At 35.4% G+C, this 16,335-nt stretch overlaps 1 protein-coding gene across 8 annotated transcripts in view; it reads right to left on the bottom strand.

Annotated features, from left to right (window-relative positions):
- BCAS3 (BCAS3 microtubule associated cell migration factor) overlaps positions 1-16,335 on the bottom strand; it is a 451,757-nt gene that overhangs the window by 374,488 nt on the left and 60,934 nt on the right. For 7 of the 8 annotated variants that reach the window (XM_067538144.1, XM_067538140.1, XM_067538137.1 and 4 more), the window contains 2 exons: positions 8,242-8,349; positions 3,297-3,373 (listed from right to left, as the gene is read on the bottom strand). In XM_067538144.1, the coding sequence (XP_067394245.1) occupies positions 3,297-3,373; positions 8,242-8,349 (185 nt within the window). Of the gene's footprint in view, positions 1-3,296; positions 3,374-7,575; positions 7,601-8,241; positions 8,350-16,335 lie in introns of all 8 variants that reach the window. The other variant, XM_067538142.1, reaches the window with a different exon arrangement.

Here is a 16,335-nt window from a genome sequence, read left to right as displayed (position 1 = left end):
GTAAAGTATTATAGTAAACAATGAAACAGTAAAATGACTAGATGAACAATTTTTTTTTACACTAATGACTTACTCCTGTCCTTGATATTAAAGCAGGACTTTTCTTTTTTTGGTAAATTATTTGTCTTTTTGATAAATGATTATGCTGTGTGCTTTTCACTGTGAATCTCACTCATCCAAATTACCCTAAAAGTAGCTTATCCTTAACTCAGCCTTAATTATTAAAGGACTGGACGACGTCCTGTGATGTCCAAAAAGAGGCAGGGCTTCATTAAGTTCTTAAATGTGCACTCCCATTAGTGATTTCCTATAATACATAGTTTTATTTTTCCCTTCCAACCAACCAACATGCTAGTCCTCATTGTGGACTTTGTCCACAGCAAGTTCCAAAATGGTAGCCATGTTTTCTGTTGCTCTTTATTTAACAGTGTGGTTTAGATATTTTATGAAAGGGAAAGTATTTCCTTTGCATTCCCTAACCTCAAAAATGGCTTAAAAGATTTTGATCAAACTTTCTAAAAAGCTGAATCCTGGGTACAGACTAAAAGATAGGTTTTCAGAAACAAAAATGGCAGGCACCTAATGTCAACTGAACTTCAAATGGAGTTAGACACCTAAGTGCCAAAAGTGCCAGACCCAAAAATGTTTCTGGGACTTGAGTGCATGTGAAAACTGAAGATTTATAATTGAAACTGTTTTGTGGCCTTAAAACATGGCAAGGCTCTATATCTGCTGAAACAAATATATGCACTATTAAGAGAAAAGAGCTTTTGAACCTCATTACAGAGTCTTTGGTGCAATTAGCAGTAGATAAAGAAATAGCACAGCACAAATAAGTCCACTCAGCTAAAATGGAGGATGTGAAAAACTTTGAATCTCAAATTAAAAGCTAAAATGTATGGCGTATGGATTCATATAAACCAATTACACTTGGAGAAAAATCCTTTTCGTACTGACATTTCAAAAATTTTGATTTCCACTATCTCAGTAAACATTCATTCTATTTTTATTTCCACTTTTCATGACAAAAATAGTTCTGCTACACTAGTACTGACAATGCAGTGAAAATGAAAGCAATGTTTAGGATGTCTAATGGCTTAGTAACATTTGCCATTTCAAAATAATTTATAGCTTTGTAGAATAATTAATGTAAGCTGAAATACGACAAATTGTTACCACACATATTTTTAATGAGTTAGTAATATCGCTAATTAGAGACACAATTTGGGTAAGGTAATATCTTTTATTGGACCAACTTCTGTAGGTGAGAAAGACAAGCAGAAGTTGGTCCAATAAAATATTACCTCACCCACTTTGTCTCTCTAACGTACTGGGACTGACACAGCTACAAACTACACTACATAATCTAATTAATCACATTTATTTTTTTGAGCAGAGCAGCATGGTATAACATCTTATTTATTCCATTGGTTTAAAATGGATGGCCAAAGTCCCCATCCCAGTTTACGTTTTATTAAAAGTCATTGTTTCAAAAATTCAAGTTCAGTGTAAGAAACCAAAATGTCAGTGTGTTATAGGTGTGTAAATAATGTATGCAAACACAACAATATCAAAAATCCAAATGAAGAGACTAGATGAGGATTTGGGTTTTTTGTCTGTCTTTGTTATCATCAGCTGCATTATTTTTCAACATCAGGAATAGAGATGTTTCTGTGCTGTATACTGTGGAGTATTTTTTGGTGATTGAATACAACCAGTCTATTAACTTTTGGAAACAAATTTCCATCAACTCCTGTTTTCTCTTGAGAATAATCAGAACTTGCTATCTTAAAAAAATGAGGCGAAAATTACTAAAACACCAGCACCTACTGGAAAGTTTTAATTTTTGAACCTCTGCAAAATAAAGCTAAATTTATACTTTATTTTATAAGGTGTAAAAAGGAACAACAACAAAAGCCTTAATTCAAAGCTTGTTTCCATTAAGTTCTATTTAGTGAATGCTAGTGGATTTCTAAGAACCTGTTATGTCCATCATGTAGGGAGAAACTGACACCTATTGGCAACTTTAATATTACTGCATAATGGTACTTTTCCTCAGAGTAATACAAGAAACAGCACCTAATATCTGGATATTTTATTAATAAAGGAAACAGGAATTTTTTTTGTCATACGAGTACGTAAAAAGGAAGCATTTTTTCAGTCTGAATTCCAAGCTTACTTCAAGGCTTTCCTTTTAAACACAGAACATCACCACCACTAGTGTAATTATGATCCAATCAGATGCTGGAAACATCAGTAAGCAACTATTTTAAGAGGCTATGCTAGTGAACAAGCACAAGCACTCTTCATTAACAGTTTGGAGAGATTACATTTCACTTCTGGGGCTAAAAATGGTTTAATGTTACATACGTGATACACTCAGTCTTCGGGCCTGGTGCACCGTGTATCATTTTTAGCAACCTCCACAGACAAATCAGGAGCCATATCAGCAGAAATGTTCTGTCTTTCCAACTAGCCTATGAATTACTGTAATTACTGAATTACAGATATAAGTGTCAGACACAGGATGTTTCTGGAGAGAGCACTTCTGGAGGGCACCATATCAGTTAGGATCAATCATCAATGAGTGTAATTAAAAATGGCATAAAAGGCACCAGCACTATGGGGAAAATGTTAGTAGCAAACAAACTTGTCCAAGCTTGAGCCAACAGCCTGAGTTACTAATTCAGTAGGTGGCAACAACTGAGGGCAGACATGCCTATTCCTAGCACAAAATGGTCCTGACCTTGTAGGCCTCTAGGTGCTACCACAACATAAATATTAATAATGATGGAAAAACAGATCTGGGAATACAGAGGATGAACAGCCAAAAAAATGGACAAACCACTGAAATTGTGTGTCACATTTTCAAACAGATGATTCCACATAAAATCTACAGGTGAAACACAGAGCACCAATACTGATACAGAGTAATCACAGCAGAGTTTAACAAACTCGTAATAGAAGTATTGTTAATACAAGTACTTTTCACTACAAACGAGAGTTTAGCTATGACAACATATTCAAAGCAACACACATACTCAGAGGTAATGGGACTTGATTCTTGGAGGTGATGGAGCACCTGCAACTCTAAATGAAGTCACTGAGAGTTGCAGATACTTAGCACTTTATGGAGTGGGGGGGGGGGGGGGGAAGAAATAGGCCTTTAGGGACCAACATTCATTGCAATATGGTTTTTTGACTGGCAATCTGATTCGGTTGACAACTCCAAGTCTGTTTTATGGGACTACAACTATTCACGAGAGCAGAGAAATTGAACCCAACATTATACATACTTGTAACGAAGAATTTTTTTGTGAATGTACAGCTGTCGAAGGCGGCAATTTTCTCTTGCAAGACTACAACAAGTATCCTAAAAACACAAAAATGAAAATGTGTACTTGAAAAATTAGTTCTGTTGGTTTAAGAGTAAATATTTAAATTTAACTGTTTCAAGAGCATTAGTTTAAATTCTTGAGAAATAAGCTTCCAGTTCTCCAATAACTGGCAGTTGGTAAAGACGGTTTAATCTCTATCACATAACCTGCTCTTCAAGAAGTATACAAATACGATACAGAGTAGCGCAGCATCTATGATATACCTCCTGTAATAAAAGATCCATTAGAAAAAAAAAGAAAAATGGAATTGCAAGGATCTTGCATTGTCCTCAGTTTCTCAAATCACAAGCAAATCCACAACCAGCACACAGACTAATCTAAAAGGAAGTGTTTTACCCTTGAAATAATCACATTGCTTATTTAATTGCAAATATGTCAAACTATCAGTTGTATCTTATTTACTAACAGTGTTTTTTTAATATGAAAACACAGCACCATGGAATTAAAGATGAGAGAAATAGCCTTTACGTAATAAACCACTTACAGTGATTACCAGCATCCTAAATGCAAGGACAATGAAAAAAATTCAAGGGGACAGCTATTGTCCAGTTACCTTTGTCCATTTCAGTTCTTTACAAAGCAAATAGCACTACATAAAAATGTTGTAACCTAGCAAAAATGGTGGCTGTCCTACATATTTGAGTCCTTAAAACAAAGGGTCATATATTTTTTGTATACGTATGCAGATAACCACCCCCCCTCAAAATGTAAATATCCAGTACCTGTTAATTATTTGAAGCAAAGTAAAAGCCATATGACAAATGATTTTGCAATGGCACATTGTATACTCTACAGATCAATAGGACGTAAAGTGCAGCTTAAAAAGGTATAAGACTTTTTAAAGTTTAAAATTAAAGTTTAGGTCATTTAGACACAGAGGACCTCTGAAATAATTTAAAAATTTATTTTCAAAATGAAGAATCAGCCTGGGAAGCTGTGCCAGCCAATGAGTTTGTAAGCTTTATCACCCATTTGCTAACTCTAACACAATTCTTTCTCAAATGGAGCAAAATGGTTCTTTTAAATCTGGTTACTCTCTTATTATAAAGAGCTGAAAACATTGAAGATTCTATTTCATTGATGACAGGCAGCACTATATATATATATGCTATGTCAAGTACATGACTAGTAGCCCTCATGTCTGAAGTGTGTAGCAACCAAGCTTAACCAGAAGATCATGAAGCTTAGAAAAAAATATCAGCTTTAAAAAGTGCATTATTTGAATGAAAAATCTGAGACGACCATAATAGAGAATTTGAGGGACAGGGATCTTGGAATTACTTCATGGATAGACGAAGACATCAGTTCACATCTCTGGCAACCCCCAAGACATTTGTTTTCCATACTGACTATCCCTTTCGATTCGAAGGCAAGGACAGCTCTGAGAAAAGGCGTTCCACCAAAAAATCCTTGGCCCTCAACGTACAGTTAGAGTTTCTATTCAAAGAGCCCTCTCTAACCAATCCTTCTGTAGTGTCTGTTTTGAGAATGCTGGATCCACACGCATTTCCTTCACAGAAAAAGGACATGAGCAACGTGGATCTGAAAAGCCAAGTGCCTTAGCCCCAACCTCAAAGTTATATGACCCAACAAAAGATCTCAGTAGCTTGCATCCAGCTAGGCTCTATCATCTTCAGATCCCTATGATCCAAGGTGGCTGTCCGTGCTGCGGCATAACTGAAACCACCTTCATATGAATCTCTATTCGATCCAAAGAATTAGCACATATTATTGGGTGCTTGTTTGCCCCTATACTGCCTCTTCTTCTAAGAGCACAGAAACTTCTTGTATGAGTTTAGAGTTCTCCTTTTGAGAAGATCCAGGTGCTCTATTCACAGGAAAAAGACCCAAAGAACTCCTGTCCTGATGAACTTGAGAACTTCTCCTGGACTATGGTTAGATTCATTCTCTGGTAAGTCTGAGGACTTCTTCAGCAAAGACCCAGAAGAAACGCCTGGCACCAGATGACTAGGATCCTCTCCTCCAGGCATAAAACTCTAGGGATAGTGTGTCAGGGTGGGAAGTCCAGCTATTCTAACACAAATCCAGAAGCAAGGGGAAGACTGGGTTCTGCATCCCCTGGGACGACAGAAAAAGAGGAATTCATGGATGGTTTCAAGGGGGGAGAGGGGTGACGATTGTTTCATACCCATAGATTTACAATACTGGAACAGGAAAGCACATTCCCATAATGGCTAACTGCTTTGAAATGAGTTCTGTTGTCGAATGGCAGGACGTGCAATCTTACAGTGGGAATCTACATGGGCGATGTAATGAAAGAAAATTATAGTTCAGGGGTCCATGAGTGTTTCTGTTATAAAAGCCTCTTTTTTCTCAATAATTTACAATTTACCTTGTCTAAAATGAATACTAATTTTTAATCCCAAAGCTAATAGCTTTTACTGTCAACTATTTTTAGTTTAACAAACTGTATTCTGATTGTTCAAATCACAGGAAAGGAAAACAAAAAGGAAGTGTATCAGTTTTAAGTAACTTCTTCCAGTAGGTCTCTAAGAAATTAGCCAATTAATAATGGACAGACTGAAAGGCAGTCAAGTATGGGGTGTTTTTTTAGTGTAATTTATATAAAAACTGTATTTGTTTTGATTACATCACTCTCCCCATGTTTCCTGTCTTCTGCTCTTAAAGGCAGAGACTGTGTTTTCCTGTAACGGACAGATTATGGATGGTTTTGGAATGTAAATATATAAATAATAAATGCTTTTTTGGTTCTTCAGCAATTCAAGTTTTATTTTAAATTTCAATTTTGCACTGCATTAGTCTACAGTATAGCTAATGCCCTCATTAGAACTTTACATGGCCATTTTTCATGCATTTTCTATCTGCAATAGTTAAATTTCCTTGGATAATAATAGAATCTGATATGTTCCAGAAAAACAACTACCCTTGATGCAGCCCCACAGCTTTGAAGTAGCTTTTTTCCATTATCACCACTTAGAAAAAAAGAAACATTAGCACCTGAAGAGAGTTTTTTAGTTGGGAGACTTTGAATGATGTTTTGCCTTTTGACTGTTTCTACAATTGGATTTTTCTTCTGCTAAAAAAAGGGCTAGACTGGAAAGATTTACTATCATCACACTGTCCACAAGGGAACTTTAAATTTTTAAAGAGACAGTTGCACAGATACAAACTGAACTCTTTCTGACAGACTGTTAAAGGAACAGTGACCTATTTTGTGAAATTTTCTTTTATATTCTTCAATTTAACTTCTTCAGTACAACTCAGTTATTTGATATGGTCCCACTGATATGGAATTTGATTGTGGAAAGTTAACACTAACATACAATTAAGTTCTTTAAATCTACTACAGCATCAAATTTTATTACTTTATTAATTGTGTTATGAAAACTACTTGTTTGTTCAATTGGTCTGTATTCTGTTTTCTGTAACTATTCATCCTTGATCTAATTTAGACATTGATATTCTGTTTTCTATGATGTCATGCTAGAGAAATGTCTGTTTTAGCAAAAATTTTAGTGGCCTTTAGACTCCCCATCTCTTTTATTCCTTTAAATAATTTCATCATCATCTCCTTCCTTCTTCAGGCTCAGAGCCTCAACATAGTTGGCTATTCTCTCTCCCCTTAAAACTGACACATTCAATCCTGCCATTTATTTCTTTGCGCAACATCCAAAATAAATCTGACTGCTGCCACCTGCTCATCTCTAACTTCCTCGATTCTCACTTTCCACCATACCCCATTCATCAATCTGTTTAAAATGATGCTGTTAAACTCAGCACCATGCAAAATAATTTAAATTAGAGCCTTCCATCTTAAAGGATCCCAGAGTATATCACAAACTATACCTACAGCACCAATGAAATGCAGCCATTTCTGATTTTCTCCATCTCTAACATGGAAATGACACTGTCCCTCCTCTATAAAGTACCTTGAGATATACAGACGAAGAGTGCTGTACAAAAGTGTTAATAATAAATAAATAAATAGTATGAGGTGAAGGAGAGTAGCCATTCATGCAGGAAGTACAATAGTGGAGATAGGGAAAAGGAAATTTTGGTCAAAGTAATCAAAGCAAACTTTCTTATTAAAAGTGCCAAGGAACCATTATTACCCTCGTGCAGACAGACAGACAGACTTCGGTCTTTGTGTTTTCAGCCAAAAGATATAAAGTGTAGGATATTCAGTTTTAGTTACCTCGGAAATATGACAGGATTTGAATCTGTGGGTCCAGAGAATCAAGATATTTCAGACCTGATGCTTAGAAACTTCTAAGATATCTTCTTTGGGGATTTAGGTTTTGAAAGTGTTGTTATTCCAGAAAAAAAGCATTGCTTTATCTAGTTCCCACCTTCTAATGTAAATGAGAAGAATTATTATTTATACAACTCTGAATGCATACGAGGTCCTTACATATAGGCTATGTATAGGGAGGCAGTATTGACTAATGGTTAGAGCAGGGGAACCTGGGTGTCAAGACATAAGGGTTCTGCCAACACAGACACTGATTTACAGATGTTCATTGATTTAACAGCACTGTGTCCCAGATTCCCCATCTGTAAATAGGAAAATGAGGATACTTGACACTCCTACACACTAAGGCATTGTGACACTTAATCAGTTCATATCTGTAAAGGGTTTTCAGATGGTCATATGAAAGGCACTGTAAAAGTATTATTGTCCTATTTTAAGTCAAAATATTCCTTGAAAAGTGGAAAACCCAAGCTCTACTGAGATGCCTATATGATATTTTAAAACCCTAAAGCCAGACAATGGATGCAATGTAAACTATATATGTTACTAGAGTTTTCTTTGCAGCAAAAAAAATGTTAACATACAGAGAAAGTGAAGGAAAGTTTCTACCTTTTGTTGCAATGCAGATCATAAATAGGAGTTTTGAATTGTATGGATTTGACCATCTCTCCTGTTCGCAAAGAGTAAAGGTCCACACAGCAATAAGGCGGGCTTGGGCTGAAAGGATCACAGAAACAGAAACTTAGATATTGTACATTTTAAAACATTTTTAAACTATTTCTTTAAAGTATTAAAAGCAAGCTACTCATGAATTGTCTTTCTGTCCCCCTTCCTATCACCTTCAGGGTTGATCTATTAAAAAGCATCTGAAGACTCTTCAAAAGAACCTCAAATCTCTTGGCTTGTAAAATAAAGTAGCTACAAAAATAGGATGAAGAGGTGTGGATATGCAGATAAAGTGAGATGGAAAGGAATACGACTTGGGCCTGGGAGATGAAGTTCAGTTTGAAGAATATTTTGTTCAATCATTTCAGACTTTAATTATTATTATTATTAGAAATTGAATTACCCTTACCCACAGCCTCTTTGGATTTTATTGCAATAGTGTGGCTAGTAATGAATTTCTAGGATTTGAAACATCCAAGTCCAAGAAAGGCATTTCCGATTATTCTACACAGTCCAATACACTCTGTTGTCAATGATTAGCTCTCAGTGCAATCCATGTAGTTAACTTTCTGGTATTAAGATTATTTACTAGTCAAAGGTATAAACATGTATAATGTCAAACTTATGATTTCAAGTTTGCAACCAAGTGGACAATAATAAATAATACAATTATAGTTAATTTTCTAGTTATGAGAAGCAGTGATCATTAAAAATTTCAAAACGCATAACCAGTGTAATTACACTGTAATTATAAACAAGTTTTATAAAATTTAACCATTTTTAAATTAAGTTACACAAAATATAGGCTATTTATATCAATTACTGTAATAAGCTACAAAATAGACTACAAAAAGGCATCACTAAAAGCAGAGTACAAACATCACAATTTATTTCTCTGTACAAATAAATCTTTTATATGTAAGCTTTTTCTCCCATTTCAAACATACTAGAAAATGGAGACAGGCGGAGCAGACAAGTCATAACATGATCTCACAGTTGATTCCCCCACAAATATGGCAAACATGATATCATCTCTAGGTAGAGGACACAGATATTAAACATATTACACTGGATTTTAGCCAAAAGGCCAAGCAGCAGCACCACATCATTGGTTCAACGATAAGATGATTTCAACAAAATGTATGTGTATATCAAAAATAGTTTATTTTTATTAGATTTGCACAAATACATAGTTTAATTTAATAACTTGTTTATGAATAATGTTGAGGACCATTTCCTAGCAGTTAATAAATTTGTTAATTTCCAAAAAACATTAACCCTTTAATTCAATGTTGTTATTGGGATTTTTAAGAGACTTAAAATCTTGTAGTTTAGATTTTTTTAATATTTCTTTTTCGTACAGTGAAAACCTCCTCAGTTGTACAAAACAAACTCTTCTCTGTGTTCAGGTAAGCTGAAGGAGGAGGAGGAGGAAAGAGCACGTTATATAAGTGAAATAACAGAAAAAATTATTCACTTTCAAACTGATTTAAATCTAATTCTCACAGGGCAGAACAAGTTTTTCCAAATTATTTAGGGACATATTTAAATCTGCCAACAGTCCAGTAATAGGAAGAAGGCCATTATGGATCCTCTTTCAACATGTGTCCTAAGACTTTTTGGAAGGAAAGGATGAATGTGGGCCTCCTGTATTTGGAGAAGGAGTGGGTATTATTACACTGATTCCATGATATCCTCAACAGCCAAGAAACTTTTCTGTAAAACCACCGTCAGTCAAGTATTTAATTTCACTGATCCCCAAGTCAGACTTTGGAATAGCAGATCTGACCCACAAAATATGGGTCACTTGACAAGAATGCAGTCCTAAATTTGTTCTAGCTATTTACATAGAATTTCACTCTAACACTTACTTAAATGTAATACATATTATACTATATGGCAACAACTGAATCACACGGCAACTTCTGCTACATAGAGATGAAGAACCCACATTACATTTATTGTAGACTCTTGTTTAAACAGTACAGATCTTTTCAAATAGCTTGTGTTTCTTTTATCATTTTACTATAAATAAAGCTCCACAGCCATTTCTTAATAAAAAGCCAAACTTTCTTTAAATAGTAAAAAGAGTGTTACAACAGGGTTGAGAAGGGTAGTGGCGGGTACCATTTTACAAGCTGGAGAGAGGCTTTGATGTGGCAGTTCTCTTCTAACACACCTTTTTTTTCCTCCAAGAGTGCATTAAAATGATGGCTATTTCTAGGTCAATGAATATGAACCAGCACAAATTGCCAGCTGAATAAACATACTAAGTATGGGTAAAAAGAGTGTATTTCTTGTTGCATATATCTGCTTCATTTTACAGAATTTAACACAATTCCTGATACAATATCTGCTTGTATTTTGGACCTAGGCTGCTCAAGAATTTTTCTGGAGAACTATGGACACAAATGTGTCCTGTTTCCTATCTAGAATCCCTCAAGAATATTGTGTGCAAATTACCTATATACCATTGAGAACCAATATACACACAAAAATAATTTTAAAAACATCCTAAGTAACTCCCACAGAAATTCTTTTGGAAAGAATCATTTCTGCTGGCATATATCTACGTTAATAATTAAAGGAGGGGGTACTTCAGTGTCAAGCATTTACAAGGCCAAAAGATCGGATACAACAATCAGTCACCTTCAATTAGCAGTTCATTACCACTAGAAAATGTTAGGAAAGCAAGTGCTGATTTATATGCCAACTTGCCCTGATTTAACTAAATCTGTTTTCTAAAACCAATTTCACTATTTTGATGAAAGTCTGTCCATGGAACTCTCTTATTTCAGAACAGAAGTGACTAAGATTGATCTAGCTAGTGTCAGACTATTAATTCACACCTCTTATTATTTCTGTGCAAATTTGTGTGCAGACCAGCCCTGTAATCTTGATAATTAAACTTGGCATTTGGACAACATCATGAATGAGATTCTCAGCATTGAGGGCACTAGGCAGTCAAAATAATTTGCTGCTATGAGGTCCATGCCTACAGTCTGGTGATACAGGAATGGGTAAATTCTCATGCACTGTCTGGAACAAAGACTGCACAATCTCTAATATCCCTCAGGCTGGCAACATATTAGGCTAAGGACTATCTCCATTTGTCTACTTCTCTAACTTGATGTCTCCTTCTTGGCTGGTCATGATATCATTTTACTAATGTTCATGTAGAGGAGCAAGCAGCTTTGGCTAAAACAAGTAACATCACGTTTAGAAGGAAAGGCTAACGCTGCAAGAGGAATGTGGCTTAAATCAAAAGTACATTGAACTTCCCCAGGCTTTGATTCAAAGTCCTCTTGCAAATCATACCTTTCTTTTCACCCCATATGGCACTGCTGCACATGGTCTGGCAAGTTGTTCCTATGATCTTCTATTTACATTTGACCCCTCAAAATATTCAGAAAAATGCCAAATATTTTAGAACAATGAGAATCTGAAGATGTTGGACTCAATCACCAGAATTTTTGAGCAGCAGTGGCAACAACAACTGAAGTCCTTGAGAGATGCAAGCAGTCTGCAAGTTTTTGTACATCACACCCAAATTTTATATATAAACACATTATATATAAAAACATTTACATATACTTACCTATCGTTCTAAGATTCAGCTTGCACATTTACAAATAAATTTGTTACAAACATACTAGACAATTTAATGAAATCCACGCATTTAGAAAGTTTTGTTAGGCCAGTATATCTTGCACCTAATTCTGCAAGGAGCTGTGCACCTCCTTTGAGATGCACTGAGGACCAGAAATAAGCTACTGGGCTAAATTTTCAAAAGAGCTCAGCAACCAGTTAACAACTACGTTCTCAGCTCAGCAACCAGTTAACAACTATGTTCTCCCATAACAGGTTGAGTGAAAGACTATGGGGGTGCCTAGTTTTTAACTCTACTTGCTAATTTGTGTAAGAGCTAAAAACTGCCTTGTCTGCGCTAAGATTTTACCTTGAGTAAGTTAACATGATTTAGCAAACTCAAAAACACACCTTTTTTTTCCTAGTAAAGAGAAGGCCTAAGTGGCCTCTTGGGTACTGAACTCTTCTGAAAATATGGCCCCATTTCTGGATCCTGGGAATTTTTGAAAATCTACTCCCACCAACTCTTTTTCATTAAGCACCCTGAATCCAGGCCTAAGGAGGTAAAGAGATTTAAGAATATTAATCTCCTCCTTCCATACCACTTATTCCAAATACATCATTTTACTACTGGATTCTGTGATTTCTAATATAGAGGAAAATACTAATATACTAATCAAGAAGTTCTGTTTATATTAAAAAATCATTAATGAGCACGCAAAAAGATATACAGAATACACAGTAAATATTAGGAATCATTACCGTCTACCAGAGACCCTACATATCTTGGAAAGTTTACTTAGACAAAACATTTTGGTATGTACGAATTCTCTCTGCTAAGCAATCAATGACCAAACAGATACACACACAAATCTTTAAAAAGTGTTTGAAGTGACACCAACAATGTGAGGGAAGACATTTAACGTAATTAAGAAAAGGCCAAAGGATCTGACATAAGACCATATCTTGTTGTGCACAGAAAGGTTTAGAATAATCTGCTCAGAATGACAAACTTTTTCTGATGTCACAAGCATGGCCATCCATCTCAGAAAACATGACACAGTCTAGTGACGTAAGACCAAACCTTCGGGATGAGTAAAGTCATAATATACACTTTTCTTTAAGATCAACTAATACACCAGTTCAGAAAGGTTTCTGTTTACAGGAGACCTTTGCCCTTAATTTTCTAGCTTTAATAAAATTCCTGTTTCTGCAAGAAAGTTAATTCTCCATCATCTCCCATTATTTTAAATATTGTACTCTCATTACAAAGGTTAGGTCAGGATTTTCTAAAACTGGGGTCAATAGGAAATGTTGGGTAGCCAGCACTTTTGGAAACCCTGGCAAGTGTCAAAATCTGGATTTGGGAGCCTAACTTTATGTTTCTATTTTTGACAAATTTAGCCTACTCATTTTGCCCCTGAGTATGTATACTACATATCACTGTATATCTCGTCAGTAAGGTTATCTTTCAGAACTAACAAGCTGAAGTTGTGGTATCAATAACGCATGTTGTACAACGATGAAAAACCTACATTAATTGATAGAATCTTCAATGGGAAACACTATAATTATGCAGTGGATTGTTACAGTCCCATATTACCTCCTAATAACTGGGCAAATTAATTCGTCTCCCCATAACTTTATTCTGCAAACCAGTGTTGTAACTAGATCACATACTAATAGTTGAAAATCTTCCTGTGAACAAGCTTACAACTTACTTCCATGATGTACTTAACTTTTGCATACGAAAGTTTCCCTTTTCAACAAATGAATAATTTAAGGTTATTAGGTTAAAAACAGTAATGGCAGAATGAACCAAAAATTATAAAAATAAGAGTAAGTCAGGTCAACAGGACAAATAACTGATGAACAACAAGGGTGTTTGACAGAGAGAACATGCTTTGATCAAACAAAACTCAATAGAAATAGTAAATGCAGACAGATGTTTTCTTTATTAAGAAATCAAGAGATAATGAGGAAAAGAAAAGAACACGGTCAGAGGTAAGGTCAGGAACACTGATCATTAATGGTAAGGATGAAGTACAGGAAAAACTGTATTAGATCAGTGAGAGATGCTCACAAAATTAAGATATCCTAGCAGGTCCACAGAAGATTGAACAGGTGAGAACAAAAGTGAGAGAAAGATGTCAGACATATAAGAAAAACTGGTAAAGCCACAGTTGCTACAAAATATCCCTTCACAAAATGCCACAGATTCTAAAAGCTAGAGGAAAGCTGAAGAGGAGTGAAAGGTGTCACTACGTCTCAGACTGAATTGTGGAGTACAACATAGATCTGCAAATGCAGAACAGCAACTGTGAGACAGCTATCCTGAAGGAAGACAAATTCAAAAGAGGCATGCTTGAAAACAAAAAGCAAGAGTTTCATTAAAATAAGTATAGCGATGGGAGAGTTCAAGACCAGTAACTCCCAGCAACAGTGTATTGGGGGGATTTTTTACAATCTCGGCACTAAGAGTAGCTATCAAACCCCACCAAAGCTGTCAGAGGAAGTTAACCTTAATGACTGGGAATCCAGAGGACTATTTAAACCTAGAGAACATAAGAGAAAAAGGAGAATTCTTGTCTGGAGGCTAGATCCCTTTCATAAACTATTTGAGTAACATCTGTCTTAAGTGAATGAAGGAAGAAGTCACCTGCAAGCGTACAGCAAGGCAGATGTAATGTACTGTAGCTCAGTGCATAATTAAGGGAAGATGGAGCTAAATGTAATGTAATTCAGGATGATACATTTTCAGATACAGAAAGGGACATGTAGCGTATCTATGCTGGCACCTCAGCAGGGGTCAGTTTACAAGCAGCAGCTAGAAAGAAACTATTCCCTTCTTCATATAATTGCCTTATATTTTACACATTAACGTGCAAGGCAGCATAAATGGCATGAAGAGTTCTGTATATGTAAAAGAAAAATTCTACCAGCAAATACATCCATAGTCCAATGCATGGCAAATAAGAACAGTCATACTGGGTCAGACCAATGATCTATCTAGCCCAGTATCCTGTCTTTCCAGACTCTAGAAAACAGCAATCCCTGGCTATCCTGGCTAATAGACATTGATGGACCTATCCTCCACGAACTTATCTAGTTCTTTTTTGAACCCTCCTATAGTCTTGGCCTTCACAACATCCTCTGGCAAGGAGTTCCACAGATTGACTGTGCGTTGCATGAAGAAATACTTCCTTTTGTTCTCTTTAAACCTGCTGCCTATTAATTTCATTAGGTGACCCCTAGTTCTTGTGTTATGAGAAGGAGTAAATAACACTTCCTTATTTGCTTTCTACACACCAGTTATGGTTTTATAGACCTCTATAATCCCCCCCGAGTCATCTCTTTTCCAAGATGAAAATTCCTAGTTTTATTAATCTCTCCTCATATGGAAGCTTTTCCATACCTCTAATCATTTTAGTTGCCCTTTTCTGTACCTTCCCCAATTCCAATAGATCTTTTTTGAGATAGGGCAACCAGAGCTGCAGGCAATATTCAAGATGTATTGCTTCTTTATAAACCCACAGTATGCCCATGATATTTTCTGTCATTATCATCTATCCCTTTCCTAACAATTCCCAACATTGTGTTAGCTTTCTTGACTGTCTCTGCATATTGTGTGGATGTTTTCAGAGAACTATTCACAATGACTCCAAGATCTCTTTCTTGAGTGGTAACAGCTAATTTAGACCATCATTTTATATGTATGGCTGGGATTATATTTTCCATAATAAAGATTTATGTTTAATTAGTGTGACATTTCTAATAATACAACTGTGATCAAATGTAATCTTACATTTTTTTTTAATAATGTTTAGTTTTTAAATAAAAGTTAACATTTAAAAGTAATGGACTAAATCATGAATCTATGTGAATTACTCTCTATTACACAGTGGAGGTAAATGGAGCATCATTTGCAAATGACTGAATTCTGAAAATTAATAGTCAATGTAATTTCCACCAAAGTCAATGGAAAGATGCCTGTTGACTTCAGTAAGCATGGACTGGGCTAAGTGAACAGGCATGACAAAACAGCAGATGTGTTTCACCAAGTGTAATTGGATCACTTATATAGACAAATGTAGTTTTCAGTTTTGATATAACAAAATAATACAGTACATATACTAACGTTTTGTAAACATAAGGACATGTTAGTACTGCAATACCATACTTTATGATAACATTCAGGGTCAAATCCTGCTGGCCTTGCTTATGTGAGTAATACCACTGATGTCTATTGAAATATTTCACACATTGGAGCTACTCAGAAATATTGTTAAAAAAATTGGAGCAAGTTATATGTGTGGATTAATACATTTTATTGCATATGAATTAGTAAATTCTACTGCTCTAAGTTTAAAACTATCCATGTGAACCAAGTTTCTATAGCTATAACAACTCCGTTATTTTCAGTTGAAAGCATCAGATATTTTGTTATTT

This window comes from Emydura macquarii, unplaced genomic scaffold (assembly GCF_026122565.2).
Source record: "Emydura macquarii macquarii isolate MOO-44397 ecotype Brisbane River unplaced genomic scaffold, CSIRO-AGI_Emac_v2 contig_450, whole genome shotgun sequence".
Lineage (NCBI taxonomy): Eukaryota > Metazoa > Chordata > Testudines > Chelidae > Emydura > Emydura macquarii.
This window is presented reverse-complemented; position numbering and strand designations above follow the sequence as displayed.